The sequence below is a fragment of the Dysidea avara genome, chromosome 10 (assembly GCF_963678975.1).
Source record: "Dysidea avara chromosome 10, odDysAvar1.4, whole genome shotgun sequence".
NCBI lineage: Eukaryota > Metazoa > Porifera > Demospongiae > Dictyoceratida > Dysideidae > Dysidea > Dysidea avara.
The window spans coordinates 18,937,938-18,951,289 of record NC_089281.1 but is presented as its reverse complement, the minus strand read 5'-3'; the positions used below and the strand labels follow the sequence as shown (position 1 = coordinate 18,951,289).

Here is a 13,352-nt window from a genome sequence, read left to right as displayed (position 1 = left end):
GGCGCGCTCCCACAGTGGTTGTCCCATCAGCCATAGGGCACTTGACCTTGTACTATCAGAGGGTCGGGTGCCTTCCCCCTAATTATTTAAATTGCTCCCTTTAATCTCAGTCCAATTTTTGTCTAGCACTTCAACATCTAGTGCTAGGGGTGGTGGCAAGGGGTGCTGGTTACCCCGGGAAAAAAAACAAAAAAAAACATTGATTAAGTGACTGCTCGGGAGTTGTCTATCAGTAATAAGAGGAGGTACCTCGAGAAGCTATCTGGAATTCAAGACCCGTATTTGATTCCACCCTCTGAATTGATGAAAGGCGTTTTTCCACCTGTCACGGACACAGCTTTTGTACTTCACAACGGTTTAAAGCTCATGATGCGTACAAGTACTTCCTTTGCGGATTCGTGAACTATCTGGGTTCAAAACGATTTGACAAAAAGTTTGCTGCAGTAGCAAAGGTAAATTTTAGCTACACATGCAATCACTTCACTTATATGTACTATACCGGTAGTTGAGACACTCCCAGCGTGCTAATGATCCACCAGTGAACACTTGGGTGACATGTGAGCATGATGACACAGTTGAGGCAGGTCACTGCACCTGCATGGCAGGCCTTGGTGAAGTTTGTTCCCATGTTGCAGCTATTTTATTTTATCTTGAATCGGCATCACGGGTTTCCACAACTTGTACACAGATAGGTTGTGTGTGGAAGGAGCTGCGCTTAGTGGAAACGATACCTTATACTCGAATAATGGACATAACATTTACGAAGCCTAAAGGTTCTATTAGCTGCAACAGGAAAAGGGGAGCACATTTATACAATGACTCATTGCCTGATTCGACGAATTTGTTATCCAGAGATAAATAATTTCTCCTCTAAGGCTACTAAGTGGGGGTGTGAACACGAGACTTCAGCATATGTAGACATTATGAAAGATGTTCACTCTGGCTTTTTTTGCAAGGAAAGTGGGCTTATTATTAGCATCACATATCCCTTCATTGGGGCTAGTCCGGATGGCAATATCCAGTGTGAATGCTGCACTGGAATAGGGGTACTGGAAGTCAAGTGCCCTTATTGCGTTTGTGATGTTGAACCATCATCAGTTCCCTACATTCAAGATGATGGTAACCTTTTGAAAACACACATGTACTACTATCAAGTACAGACTCAGCTCTTTGTGTGTTCTGCTGATTTTGTAATTGCGACTTTTCGTGATGGTAATGCAAGCATCTCAATCCAGAGAATATTTCGAGATGAACACCTGATCAAAGACATAGTTGACAAAAGTTCTCATTTTTTTGAATTATGTATTCTTCCAGAATTGCTGGCAAAATGGCATTCTCGAGAACAAGTTATGCCAGCACAGACTGCAGCAGCTTCAGCTGTTAGTGATACTTACATTTACTGCAAGGAAGACAAGGGCGGTGAGATGGTCGGATGTGACAATGATGATTGAGAATGGTCGATGGTTCCACCTCTCATGCCTTAATCTGAAGAATCCTCCACGTGCCAACAAGTGGTATTGTGCAAACTGTCGAAAGTTGCCTCAATTTACACGGAAGAAGCATTTACACGGAAGAAGCAAAAGAAATGTTATTATATTAATGTACAGTTACAGTATTTGTCATGTAATGAAATTAATTATTAGGAACTACATAAATTATTTAATGCTGAACAAATAATTATAATTTTGTCTACAGTAGCTTTTTCTCCATCTGCCTTAGGTTTCACAAAGTCTATGGGGATACAACTCATCAGAATAGAGTATCTCTGCCTCGTAGCACCTATCACCCTCTCAATGTGTATACGGACATTTGCCAGTTGGCGAGTTTTCTCAAGATCTTGTGGAGACAACTGCACACATCCACGTGTGAATGCGGGTATTTGTAAAGTTGCCTGCATTCTGGCAACATCCTCATCAATGTCAAAACCGCGGTCAGCAAGGACAATGTCTCCCGGCAATAATTTTGAAAGAAAGCCACAGTTGACAGTCAAGTGTTTATCACTTATTCTTCCTCCCCAAGCACATGAAACAAAGGTAGTTACTCCTTGTGGACACATTGAGATGAACACTTTAGCAGTGTTAGCATGTTTATATTGCGACCATGTTGCTGACTTAGCTACTAAATGAGATGGTGTTTCAATCTTTATCTCATAACAGTCAACAATTGCCACTACCTTAGTTCCATATCAGGCATGAAAGCAGTTTGGAATAGTTTTCCACAGCTGCTCCTTCTCTGGCCATTTTATAAGCCACTGCAAACGTACCATCATAACATCTAGTGTTGCATGGAATGAACGTGACACAGTAGCTAGTGATACATTCAATCTATATGCTAGGTCTTGCAGTCCCAGATTAAACCTCAACTTTAAAAGAACTATGAGGAATGAACGCCAGTAGAATGCTCGTTTCTCTCCATTACAAAAGGGTTTCATCACAAACTCAAATGTTGACAGCAGCAGTGCGCACTTGGTCAGCTCAGTGTAGTAATGTACCTTGGAATCATCTGACAAAAAAACCTCTCATTGAAAAAATTCCAGTCATCTGTCTGAACCCCTACATCACAAGTCTGAGGTGGAGTTGTTTGCACCGTTTTACTGTGACACAACACTCCTTGGTCAGTTTGAGTACCCTCATTAACAAACACACAGCCAGTATCTTCCTCTGATACTTGTGCAACAACACTGGAAGAGGAAACAGAAGATGAGGTTGCAGCTTCCTCCATTCTTTGCCTTCTCTGTTCAGTTCGTATTGCCCTATCACTAGCTGCTTGCAAAGTACTCACATTGACCTTGTCATGCCCTAGGTTAATGCAAGGAGCCCAGTCAACATCAAACGTATTCATAACATATCTCACGAGTCTGTGCTGGTTTACCTAAATAAAATGAATTAGTACAGCACAACACACCTAGATTGTAGCACTTACCGCTTTCAAAATGAGTACTGCAAACATAAACATTTTCTAAACATGGCAAATCGTCTCTATAACCAAACTCTTCTCCTTTCCGTCGTTATTTCCACCATTTGAGGTCCTTGGTGCGTGATTATGGTTGGTGGCTTGTGAAACGAGCAATTATTCCTTCCAGGCTTGCTACTGTCACTAGAACAGCCAACAATAGCACAGTTAACCATTGTATTCACAATACAAACGCTGTAATAACAACAATCACTACCGCAACGTGGTTCAACAATATGGCGACCGTAGGTGTGCCCTTTACGTCATTATTCGTTACCATGGAAATGAAAACGCTCTCACGCAGTCCTTCTATATATTAATATATACCAATCCCACAGGCGTAGTAACCCCGGGGGACAAGGGGAGCTGGAGCCCCCTTGCGATTTTCTGATTGTAAATGCAAAAAAGATCGAGATACTCTAATAGAGCAGTCAGTTACTCTTATAAAGCAGTCACAGTACTCAGAGAACTTGTGTAGCGAACTATGAAGGTATGAATAAGGATTTTTATGTGCTTTATCAGTGATACAATCTATATTATTTAGTGGAGGGCAGCCATTCTTAGCAAATGTTGACCTTTTTTTTTTTTTTTGCTCTTCAACACCAAACTAGAGCTCCCCTATCTAAAAACATCTTGCTACGCCTATGCCAATCCTATTGACATCACATCAACTGTGCTGTCAAATAAATAAATAACAGCTGTATATTCCATCCATCATTCCTGTTAATAACGAGTAATCGGGTATAGACTGATGTGTCAATCACTTTTCTGGTAGCTATTCTATGCATCAAGACTAGGCAATAGCCCATTATACTGGGACAATTTTGAGAATAATAGCTAGTTCCTTTGGAGCATCAAACATAATACTAGACTATGGTACATTTTTGCAATATTACAAATTGTTATCAGTCGATAATGCATGTCATGAAAAAAAAACTAAGTAGCTACTAGGTATTTATAGTTTCATATAGCACTTGCCTATATTCCCTTCCATGGGTAGACTCATTCCCTTCCATGCACATACAAGTACTGTACTGATAAACAGAATCTGAACTGAAGCATTTTTAAGAATTAAATTTTCAGCATATAACTAGCTAGTAGATTTACAGTACAGCCTTCTAAATTGCCATTTCTGTCAGTAATGTATACACTGAACAATTTAGTGTTATTAAAACCATTTAAAGTAGCTTACCTTGATAATCCATGCAAGGTTTAATGCATAGCGCCTAGTTCTGTTATTGTTTCGTGAACAAGAAACTATACTCACATTACTCCAGTCTACCCACTGTGTATGGGGACTTGGGTCAACTGGGGAAGCCAACTGTGCTACGTTGCTGTGGAAACTTTGGATTCTCCAGCCTCTGCCTGTGAGACTTGTCCTGCCCCAGGAGGATTCACCTCTACAGACTTGTCAAGTACTCCAGTGCTCGTAGGCAATAGCTGTGCATGCATTGCACTGTAGTCGAATTGGCCCTTTGCATTTATCTATAGCAGAATTCATATAAACCAAATTATTGACCTGGTGAGTCGTGTCCGATCACATCCACAGTTGGAATGTTACTGCATGTATAGAGTTGCAGTCATTCTGCTTTCCCTTTTTACGCTTGGACCTGGTTAAGGGTCTCTATGCTATTATACCTGCTGTACATCATGTTAAACATAGGTGCACATTTATTTGAAGCCATATATATATATATATATATATATATATATATGTAGATGATCACATATGCATTTATGACTACACAACACTGGAATAAGTGTTGGGCTCCGTAGTCATCTACCCATGGGACTCTACACTCTAGCACCCAGCACAACTACACATATAGCACCGTCTAATATCTATGAGACCATGAAAGCAAGTGTTCGTAGCACTATAGCCATAAACATTAACAAATTCTGGGTCATGCAGGGTGGCTAAACCACCAGAAAGGTCTGAGGAATAGCTAAACTATAATCCAACAACCACTATACTGGCACCAGAAGAATAATTATTTTAAAAGTAGTAATTAGGATTTTGGGAACAGATAAACTGTACTCCCAGTTTACAGTCCAGATTGGGTGGCATGCAAGTGGGCAACAATGATTGCGTCGAAGATGACAATCAGTACATGATTCCTCAAAATGCTGTAAATGGAGTGAGTGTTCTTGTTGATGTACATATAGGTACTCAAACTTTAGATGGCTCAGCATTTGCATATTCATGTGTACATTAGCTAAATTACAATGCAAAGTACATATTGAAATACGGCACAGAAATTTTAAAGCTATATTTTATTTATTTTGTTATTGGTTACACTATATATTGCATTTAAAGGTGAAAATTGTGTGTGTGTTTTGTTAATTGTCCATGGAAATATACTATTCTGATTATCGGTTGTATGCACGTTTATTTTTATAGGACGTCACTTTACATACTCAGAATTAAAAGCTATTCAAAATAAACACTGTAAGTATTGTAAATGTAGCTATTGAGTACGTGGATATTTACTATTCCATCATATGATCTAATCTGTACAACAACTAAAATACATACACTAAACTAAACTCTGCCAGGCTGCCTTTAAGGCAATGGTTAGAGTGGTCTGAAAAAAATACATGGATTTCAACAAGTACTCATCACATGTACAGTTGCATATAATTATACGGATAGTACTTGCTTTATAAATAAAATTCATTCATAATCATCACCAATTTTTTTGAGTTTTAACCATTTGAATGTGTGTGAAATTTTTTTCATGCTTTTTTGAATTGAGGAAATTCTACAAAGAATGGAAACAGATTTAAAATTAACTATTCAACTGGATACTCTGCTGCCTATTCTGTGTAAAAAGCATCTCGTGACCCCGGCAGGCAGGAACATCAAAGATTATCAAGAGACAAGGATTCGGACGCTGAGAAAAACGGAAAACTCGTAAGGATCATCCAGGGAAAGGGAGAAAACGCGTTTGACCTGCTCGTTGAAGCGTTGGAAGAAGAAAAAGATCATCTTGGTCACGGTTGCTTGGTTAAGAAGTTGTTGCGTGAACGAGCCAATTATAAAGCTCTTGAAGAGAACCTAGAGTCCAGGGACTTAAATCAACCTGAGCCACTTCCCCGTGCTACTCGTATAAGAAAGGTCCGCCCCCTCCTCCTCCAAGGCAACAGAACATTCAAAAGGTATACTGAGCTGTTGCGGTTTATGCTAGCTAATTGAGTACAACTACGTATACACATAGACTAGCTATACAGGAAGCTCGAGTTGAAGAGAACTGTATTATAGTGGAAGGTTTGGGTATAGTTTTGATAATATATTGGATCAACACTAGGTGGACTATAATTATGTGGGTTTTACAATGATAGTGGGTGAATGGTAGCTAGTCATGCCTAATCATGCATGGGTCTTTTTCAGGAAGTTGATGGAACTACGTACATCCTGACAGTCCAAGATGACAATCCTCTGCAGAGTAATTCCTTTCTCATGTCAGATATGAATGATCAAATACAAAGATTGACTTCTCGTATTGCTCATGTGGAAAATGACATAAAGCAGATGAAGGAGGCAGTTTTAAACAAATCCTTACAGTTTGTGGTTGAAGATATTCAGAATACATAGTTTACACTCTGACTATATGTGTACAGAGGTGACATATTTATTATATGCATGCAAACATACTTACTTTTGATCATAATATAGTATAGCTAAGCTATAGGCTCTCATGCTATATTTTTGTATGCTGCTTATTATTACAGTAGGACTCTAGATCATGCACTGTATAGTAGCTTACAGTCCGTAAACAGGGAAAGTTCCACTGGGCGAAAGTTTCGCACTTTTCGTGGTTCCAAAGTAAATTTAAACCGCAAAAGTTTCTCCGTTAAATCAATAATTTACAGTGTACTATATTGCTATGTTTAAGCTCTACTGCGAAACTTTCACCACGAATAGTCTCAGTAAGCCTTAACCGTGAAATTTTTGCCCAGTGAAACTTTCCCCATTTACGATATGTCTCTATAAATCACTCTATTATATATATATATATATATACAATAAGATTTGATTTGAGGCTGTCTACTAGTAATAAAGCACCCTAAAAGACATGAAGATGTGGCTGTTATGATGCATGTGCGCTCATATAAATTATATATCAAAACAGATATTAGTGTTTGCATTGATTTTTTTACCAGATGAAAATGCCCTCACTACAGCCTATACCTGTGACCAGCCCATCAGAAGATGACAATGGCACATATATTTCTGCTGTGGGTAATGACTACATTGAAACTGATCAACGTTATGTTGCAGTTGCGGGACCAACAACTAAAGTATGTGTGCGTAATTATCAATTTTTATTTATGCGTTGTGTATAACCTAATTCTTGTGCTCACAATAGAAAACTGAACAATGTTCCATCATGGTCAAGAATGAGGAATACATTTATGCTACTGCGTATAACACCGTGAGTGTATTGTGTACTATATATTGTGTTCGTGTTCACAAGTGATAGTATGTCAATATGTATACACGTGTGTGCTGTGTGCGCGCGTTTATGTGTGTGCACTAGAAAAACTTGATAGGTACAAAAAAATCCCTGGGATATTTGTAACCTGTCAAGTGCAATAAAGCAATGAATCAAATATCTCAGTCTATTCTTCTTTACAAATACTTCTTATATATGTAGGCTTGTCCTCAAGGCTACATGACTTTGGAAGCTACTGTAAGTTTGGCTGATATCAAGGGAATACATGTTATGTTGTCATATATATATATCATATATATATTAGACAGGCCAAATGAATACCACTATGTTAAGCCAGTCAAGCAGAACAGATTCAAACAAGTGATTGTGATGTTTTAACTAATAACTACTGCTAGCTGACAGACAATGTGAATTTGCTCATTAAGCACTTTCTCACAGTAAAAATAATCTTTCTCTTTTGGGAATGCACTCTTAACATTTCTACATATTCTGGGAGTTTTATGTAGCTTGACACACCTGTATGGATTCAATATTCTCCATGCTACTGCCAAACTAAGCAAATAAGTGAGATCAGGGGTATTATATAGTATACTGGTTGTAAAAGCTTTTGATGTGATAGTCATAATACAACAGCATTAGTAAACAGTAATTTATAAATCAGGGATCTTATATAAAGGGATGACATTTTTGATATATGGCATTTACTTTTCTAGGACGACTACATAGAAGAACAAAATTAGCAAGTGGAAAAAATGGTGAATTTTGGTTGGCAGTCAACAAGAGGAGTGGATCAAAAGTGGCCATCAAAAAAGTCTCCAAAGAAGTATTTACTCAAGAGGCTAATGCTTTAATGCACATCTCCCACCCCAATGTCATACATTTGATTGATTCCTTCATGAATAGTTCTCCATCTCTGATTTTTCAGTATGCAGAAAATGGCGACTTGCTGAGCTTCCTGAGATCCAAGACCAACACTTTCAGTACATCACAGTTACTGGCAGTGGCAGCTAATATAGCCAATGGCATGGTTCAGCTAGGACGCTGTGGTATCATACATTGTGACCTGAAAGCTCGCAATGTATTAATGGACAGCCATTTATGTGCAAGATTGGTGCTTTCAGCAAAGCAAGGTGTCTCAAGCCTGGAGAATCCAGCTATACCCCACCACGTGGAGTTACCATGAGCCTTCCAATTACATGGCTTGCCCCTGAGCTTTTGCAGAAAAGAAAATTTAGCATCAATTCTGATGTGTGGGCATTTGCTGTCCTTCTTTCTGAGATTTTCTGTCAGGGTAGTACTCCCTATCCTAACATGGACAACATACAAGTGAAAGATGCTGTACAGAAATGTGAAATAATGATCCAGCCTAGAGGATGTCCTAGTGAAGTGTTTGAAGTAATGAAACTTTGCTTTAAATCTCATGCCAAGAGTAGGCCCTCATTTTCTACTGTGTACCAACAGTTAAAGGATCTTCACAGTAAGAGTTCACGGGAAGCTACAAGCAGCGGCTCTGAATGTGAAGACATATGACATGCATGTACTCTAAGTAAATCATTTCACATTACTTTTTTGTAAATATGCATTATCATGCACAGAAGACAGCCATTTAAAACTATTCCAGTTGTTTTTTGTACGTTGATAGCATAATAGCAAATTGCAAACTTTTTACCGGGTCATGTCTATTTGTAAAAATTGATTGTTCATCATGTTTATATTTTATCATTGCACATCGTTTTGTACCACAACATATTTATGTACTTTTTACCATGAAGTGTGTTGTTTAAGTAAAGCATGCACTGTTGTATAGGATTATTATGTTTTTGATTATCACTTTTTTTTTGTTTATAAAGCTTCTGGGTTAAAGTCTTTCCTGGTTCATGGGTGGCCTCATAAATGTTGATAATAGGTTTTTAACTTTCAAAAATGCTTTTAAGCAAAGTGTAATCGACTAAAATTTAAAGTTATAAAACATGAAAATGCCAACCATGTGCTATGGTACTGTTGGGCCTCCTCATTCACACAAGAGGCAATGCAGGAATATACATAGTTCAGAAGTTTGTTATTAGGCCACCGGACCATTAAATTTTGTTGGAACAAAACAACACTAGCATAATTATAGACTGGAGGATAGCTCACTAGTACTATTTACTGTAATAGCACTATCAATAGTTAACAGTATGTTTAAAATGAAATTCCAACTGCAAGTTGTATGTACGCGCTGTACAAGGGATGTAGCTTTCTTTACTCATATATAGATAGCTAACAATTTAACTATGCTGTCATGTGAGCATAGATAATATACGTAATAAAGGATTGGCAACGCGCATAGCAACTATTAGACAATCCTCGTTACGGTCGCGTGACTTATTATGTAACTTATGCGCGTCTATTGTCATAGATACGGCTACCCGACATGAATGCTCCGCTTTATCGTTCCCAGTGCTGTTATTTCGCTATCCAGTAACAGAGAGGAACTACTCATGTAACCAGTATCGATCGTAGCGAGCTATCAACCAGCGGATTTTGGGCGCGGCAGCAACTTGGTGAGTCGTGGAGTCTTACCGTTTCACATGAGCATCGAATTCTATCAAGGATTCGATGCGCTCCTGGTAGCCAGCTACAGTAGGTCATAATAAGGATGGACTATGTAAACCAGGATTTATGTGGATTGTATGCTCGTTTAGGGCTTCAGCAGCAAATACCTTATATATCCAGTGGCAATGTTTTTTTTAATGGAGAGCTCGAGATGGATATTGGGAATTTGCTTCCCCAGTAAACGCCAGGTACCCATTGATGTTGCTGTGACAGCTCACCAGGTCCCCAACTGTATACAGCTGGAGCAGTGTGAACAAAGTTTCTTGCTCAAGGAAACACTAAATTTCAAAAAACCTGGAACCTTTCAATTACCAGGCTAGTGCTCTAGCCACTTGGCTATGCTGCCTCACTGTCCTTGTCTCAACTTAGTGGTTGTTGTGGAACTTTGGGTTCTGCGACCTCTCCCTGTGAGATCTATATAGTCCCAGGAGGATTCTGCACAAGACTATAGTGCCTGAGTGGTGCACAGGCATCCCAGTGTTGGTTTTTTTTGGGTGACAATAGGTACAGCTGCCGGCTTAGGCTGTGTGTATGTGTGTGGTGGAGGACAAGAGTTCACTGAACACTCCATTCTGTTTTTGTTGTGTTGTTCACATGTGTGTCGTATTGCGTGGGTGACTAGGGTCACCAATGCCAGGGGTCAGTCACTCAGAAAATCCTCGAAATTCAGCTATCTTTATAGTGCATGTGCTGTTGACAACTGTTACTGTGTGCTATGACCATGTAAAGTGAACAACTAAATAGTGCAGTAAGCAAATTTCAATGATGAGATTTCCTTTTATATCTGGGGCCAGTGTTGGGAGTAACGCGTTACGTAATATTATTACTTTTGTGGTAACTAAGTAATAATGAAATACGCTATAAAAACGGGTAATATAACTCAAATTACTTTACTTACAAATGTAACGTGTTACCTAAGTAATATAGTTACTGTAACGAGTCTAATATTATGTAATATTATTACTACAAGTAACAAAATTGCTAATCTCGTTAGTTATCCTCTGAGTAACGCCTAGCCACAACGAAGTAACGAAGCCTACTGAATGAAGCTTATTCACCAGCTTCTTACTTATAACCAAGATCTGCACATTGTCCAACAACGCAATCATGTCATGTGATAAAGTGGTAGTTTCACACGTGACAACTTAAAGCTGTGGACACAAAGTAATATAATATGTAATATTATTATAGTTTATGGGTAATATGTAACTGTAACTAAATAGTTCAGTTGTAAGTAATATGTAACTAGTTACCTTTTCAAAGTAACTTTCCCAACACTGTCTGGGGCTAATTGTTTGTAGGAAACCATACCAAGGGGCCATATTTACATGAAAGATCTCACAATGGCTGTTGTTTTAGGTATGTGAAAGTATCTGAAAAAAGTAATCGTTTGACAAATTTCTGAACTTTGATCAACAAAATTTCACTGAGTGACAGACCTCTCAACCAACATCTCTAAATTGTGTTATGTTTAGGGATTTCTAGTGTTTGTTAGAATTTCAATAATATAAATCTTTATCTAGGTTTTACTTGGATTTCACACTTCTATTATAGCACAAAATGGAGTAGCCGACAGCCTCAATGGAGATGCAGGTATGCTTTGCATTGATCAATCAATGGAGCATCCATCAGTCATTTATCTAGCTAACTCCAAGCCATCCTGGACCTGGAAGCCTCACTGATTTTGTGTGATTCCAGAGTTCAGAATTTAAGATTTCTTTATGAGATTGTGTGTGAGAGTCCCATGTCATTTGTGACTCTGAGGGTTGTGATGTTGCTGGTGTTTTATCTGATATGAATACTACTACTAGTGCTTGAGTTCATTGAATGTAACACAGTCATGATTACCTTGACTGCTATACACTGGGATGTGGGACCTACTGGCAAATGCTCTACAGGTGTACAGTGGAATCTCAGTTATCCAAACCTGTATGTCAAAATTGAATACTCTATTAGAGTAGCGAGTGTTCTATTAGAGAAGTTATTTTTCATACTTTGCAATTGACTAACATTGTGTAAAGAGATTTTGTACAAACTTCAGTTATCAGGTATCTGAGCTGCAGGTGGTGCCTAGGAGTTCAGATAACTAGTATAATATGTGTCCATTGTTTATATCAGTTATTATAACAAAGTGAACTAGCTAGACTTAGTCCACATTAGTTTCCAGCACTTGAAGGGAATGTCTATTTTTGTGGCAAAACACAAGGACGTCACTTGATATCCAGTGGATGGTATTTGCTGTGAGCTGCTACATTTATAGATAAGCTCATCATTCCCTGTCTAAGCTTGAAGTCACGATACACTACTCTTTACCACCAACAGCTCCTTCATGTTGATAACATGCTCTGTTCCACTACACTTTTTATATCCCATTTTCACATACTTTGATGGTTAATGCCACATCTGAATTTGAGCTCATGCATATTTGCATAACACCACCATAACATTAAGCTCTCTTGTGCTGAATAGTAACTTGATGCTTCTCCTCATGGTACCACGACAAAACTCCAAAACCCAGCACAATGAAACAGCTTCAAACCATAGTTTGGGTAAGTGGTACGCCTACACAAAACAAAGCATGACACTCTACTAATGGTTACGATTAGTTCTTTATATATTGTTCGGAAAAAAGCACTTCAGTGTCCTTGTTAAAACTCCAAAACTGTGAAAAGCCATGAAGCAGTGGGCCTTATCTTGCGCTGGGTTAAAACTGACAGTGTGTTCCACTATTTTATTACATCAGATACTCACCTTAGTAGTTGTACGTTCGTTTGAACTAAGCTTTACGTCTTTACTCAGTAGTACCCTGCTACGGTACAAGGAATGAAGTAGCCTAGTGCGTTTAGCAACGGGTGAGAGGGCGCGTTAACTGGATGACGAACCGTAACGAGGATTGTACGTGACGTCACTACAGGTTTAATAGGCGCGTTGCCAATCCTTTATTACGTATATTATCTATGATGACATCATGCTCAAAATATTAAGTTTATAACACTTTTCTTTATATATATATATACAAATGCTTTATTACAAAAAACTGACTGTTTTATTAGAGAGTACGTGGGTAATATGAACCACATTTATGTACTTGATTAAGAACAAGTACGCATGTTGCGACAATGATCATGAGGTTTTAAAAAAAATCCATACAGAGATTTGACCTGGTAGCAAGTCATGCTTATTCAGTTATTTGTTGACTGAACATGCACAAATTAGAATCATAGAAAGAATAATAATGCAGTATTATTAGTATCTAAAACAGTGAGCATACATTGCAAATAATAGATGACAATAGCTCTAGGGCTTCTCTCGTAATATAGTAACTTAATTGTGCTAGCGAACAAACAT

At 38.4% G+C, this 13,352-nt stretch overlaps 1 protein-coding gene and 1 long non-coding RNA gene across 2 annotated transcripts; both read left to right on the top strand.

Annotated features, from left to right (window-relative positions):
- The first annotated feature begins 8,103 nt into the window (after positions 1–8,103).
- LOC136236821 (proto-oncogene tyrosine-protein kinase LCK-like) lies at positions 8,104–8,939 on the top strand. Its single transcript, XM_066027053.1, has 2 exons — positions 8,104–8,436; positions 8,502–8,939. The coding sequence occupies exons 1-2, from the start codon at positions 8,104–8,106 to the stop codon at positions 8,937–8,939; spliced, it is 771 nt and encodes a 256-aa protein (XP_065883125.1).
- A 786-nt stretch (positions 8,940–9,725) lies between these two features.
- LOC136236248 (uncharacterized) lies at positions 9,726–12,149 on the top strand. Its single transcript, XR_010692043.1, has 3 exons — positions 9,726–9,952; positions 10,094–11,597; positions 11,649–12,149. It is a non-coding gene; the product is annotated as an uncharacterized lncRNA (long non-coding RNA).
- Positions 12,150–13,352: the final 1,203 nt, after the last annotated feature.